The sequence below is a fragment of the Arachis ipaensis genome, chromosome B02 (assembly GCF_000816755.2).
Source record: "Arachis ipaensis cultivar K30076 chromosome B02, Araip1.1, whole genome shotgun sequence".
NCBI classification, from domain to species: domain Eukaryota; kingdom Viridiplantae; phylum Streptophyta; class Magnoliopsida; order Fabales; family Fabaceae; genus Arachis; species Arachis ipaensis.
Window position 1 is genome coordinate 87,317,535 of NC_029786.2, and position 3,170 is coordinate 87,320,704.

General features: G+C 39.6%; 1 protein-coding gene across 1 annotated transcript; it reads right to left on the minus strand.

Moving 5' to 3' along the window:
* LOC110267927 (urease accessory protein UreE-like) lies at positions 2,300-2,785 on the minus strand. Its single transcript, XM_021113790.1, has 2 exons — positions 2,488-2,785; positions 2,300-2,442 (listed from the first exon to the last, which is right to left on the minus strand). The coding sequence occupies exons 1-2, from the start codon at positions 2,726-2,728 to the stop codon at positions 2,345-2,347; spliced, it is 339 nt and encodes a 112-aa protein (XP_020969449.1). The 5' UTR covers positions 2,729-2,785; the 3' UTR covers positions 2,300-2,344.

Below are 3,170 nucleotides of genomic sequence, written 5' to 3' on the forward strand. Positions count from 1 at the left end.
TAACCAGCAAGGCCCCATAGCAGAATCATCAACACCAGTCCCTATCCCTATCAGTGACATTGAAGTTGTCCCCCCTAGTTGTGAACCTGAACCACATCCCACAATACCTACACAAAACCTTCACCCTATGATAACAAGAGGCAAAGCTGGAATTGTCAAACCAAAACTCTTCTTGGCAAGTGTTGAACCAAGAAGTGTCAAACATGCTCTCAAAATACCTGAATGGAAGGCTGCTATGGATCTTGAATATGAAGCATTGATGAAAAATAAAACCTGGGAGCTGGTAAAACTTCCCCCAAAAAGAGAGGCCATTGGAAGCAAGTGGGTCTTCAGGTTAAAGTACAATGCAGATGGCTCCCTGCAAAAGCACAAAGCAAGACTAGTTGCTCAGGGGTTTGCTCAGAAGCCAGGGTCTGATTTCTCAGAAACCTATAGTCCAGTAGTGAAGCCTACTTCTATAAGAGTGCTATTGTCAATTGCTCTATCAAGATCATGGACAATTAGGCAGTTAGATGTCAACAATGCCTTCCTACATGGTGATCTGGTAGAGGAAGTGTACATGAAGCAGCCTCAAGGCTATGAACAAGGAGATCCTTCAACAGTGTGTAAGCTCACCAAAGCTCTCTATGGACTGAAACAAGCTCCAAGGGAGTGGTATCATAAACTTGCTAATGGCCTCAAGGAACTTAGATTCACAGCCACAAAGTCAGATGTAGCAGTGTTTATTAGGAATGATAAAAATGTCAAAACCTACATCCTTGTATATGTAGATGATATAATTGTAACTGGTGAATCAGCTGAGACTGTCAGGGAAATAATACAGCAGCTAAATTTGAAGTTTGCCCTCAAAGACCTAGGTGACCTGAACTACTTCCTGGGGATACAAGTAACTAAGACAATAGATGGAGGCTTAGTACTTACCCAACAGAAGTACATTGGTGAGCTCTTGAAGAAAGCTGGTATGGCAGGCTGTGCAGCATGTAACACTCCACTCCCTTCCACAACCAAGATCACAGCTCTTGGGGGAGCAATCTTCAATGATCCAAGTCTTTACAGATCTGTCATTGGAAGCTTACAGTACTTAACCATCACAAGACCTGAAATCTGTTACTGTGTTAACAAATTAGCACAATTTGTTCAATCTCCATTGGACTCTCACTGGAGAATGGTGAAACGAGTCCTGAGATACTTAAGTGGCACTGCTAGCTATGGCCTGCACATGAAGAGAAACGTTGATCAGAGCACAGCTATGAAGATTGTTGCCTATAGTGACTCTGACTGGGCTGGAGATCCAGATGATAGAAAATCAACTAGTGGTTACTGTATATTTCTTGGCTCCAACCTAATCTCTTGGGCCTCAAGGAAACAAACAGCTGTGGCCAGATCTAGCACTGAAGCTGAGTACAGAAGTATGGCAGACACTGTGGCTGAGCTAGTCTGGATCAAAAACTTGATGATTGAATTGATGTTACCTACCCCTGAAGTACCCCTGATTTACTGTGACAATTTGAGCGCTGTGCTCCTAGCAGCGAACCCTATCCTTCACTCCAAATCCAAGCATTTCGAAATAGACCTCCACTTTGTCCGAAATCATGTTAACAGCAAGCAAATTCAAGTAAGCCACATCCCAGGCACCATACAGGTAGCAGATATCCTCACTAAAGCCATACCCTCAGAAGCCTTTCTTAATCTTCGAGACAAGCTCAACATTCATGACCAACAAGCATTTGTCAAGAAAGCCAACAACACTAGTCAAGATCAGCAGCAGCAGAATGAAAAACGAAGGAACATAGAGATGATGTAAGATAACAGTGTTCTTTTTCTGTTGAAAAGCAGAAGCAAAGGAAACTAGAGATAATGTTAGAGACCATGTGTATGAAGACAGAAGCCATCAGGCCCAGCAAGAGTCCAAGCCAGCCCTCTTTCTATTTCTAGCCTCTCTCTTTCAATTTCTCTGTGTACTTGCAGAAGCTCCTAGAAGCAAGCTAAGATTAGTCTCTAGTTAGTTACAGCATGTGCCAGCTGTTAAGTTGTTAAGTCAGTTAAACCATGTGCTAGAAGGTTCTCACGGTTAAGTAGTTAGTCACCCCTTTTGTAACACAGCTTCAGTTTTTCATTTTGCTGCATAATGAGATTCAAGACTCACCTCATCCTTCTCAAACCCTCATCTATACCCTTCTTCCTTTAAACTCTGCTTCTGAAGCCTGATACCTTTCATATAGCCTGAGGTATTAGAAAATAATTAAATTTAATTTGCACCATACACTTAAAAGATGAAATATATTAATATAAAAAACAGATACAACTTCTATACATGAAAACAGCATTCCTCGCATCATTCACATTACATATAAGATATATGATGATGGCCGCCACCGTGGTGTCCAAAATCACCAGCAACATGATGGTGTGCATGGTGATGATGATGATGATGATGACCACCTTGGCCATGTGTATGATGGTTGTGATGATGATGATGATGATGACCACCTTGGTCATGTGTATGATGGTTGTGATGATGATGATGATGTTGATCATCACCTCCACCCCCACTACCACCATCATCACCACCATCTTCACCACCACCCTCACCAATATCACCACCACCTTCTTCATCACCGCCATCATCGCTGTGGCTGTGGCAACGATACAAGAGAGTGGATATAAATGCTAGAATGATGAAAACACCAAACATGGAAACAGCTACTATGATAAATTCTTGAGCCATGTCTTCTCTTCTGAAAATAAAACGCGGCAATGTTTAATTATTCCACGCTGTAGCTGTATAGATTCTTTTATAGGCACTGCTATATGAATTTTATTATATGTTACGGGTAAGACTTGTATTTGTTTGCTTGGAAAGAGTCAAGTTAGCTTGTGTGTGGTTTCTTGTTTAATTTTCATTCGTCAACTGTTGGTATTGAGTATAGTATGTGTTTCCTGATAAAATTCCAGTTTCAAAATATAAAATTTTAATTGTTTCGGTACTTTCAAAAAGAAAAAAATAGAAGAAGTCAAATTTTTAAGGTCAAAATTTAAAATTTTAATAATATTAAAAAAAAGTACTTTATTTAATTTTTTTAAATTATAATCTATCTCTTCCACTTCTATATTTATTTTAAACTAAATATATAAACTAAATATAATATGAAAAAATAATTTATTCCGTA

Coding starts and splice junctions, on each gene's coding strand:
- LOC110267927 (XM_021113790.1), bottom strand. CDS start 2,728: ATGGCTCAAGAATTTATCATAGTAGCTGTTTCCATGTTTGGTGTTTTC. Junction 2,443..2,487: donor TCATACACATGACCAAGGTG/GTCATCATCATC, acceptor CACATGGCCAAG/GTGGTCATCATCATCATCAT.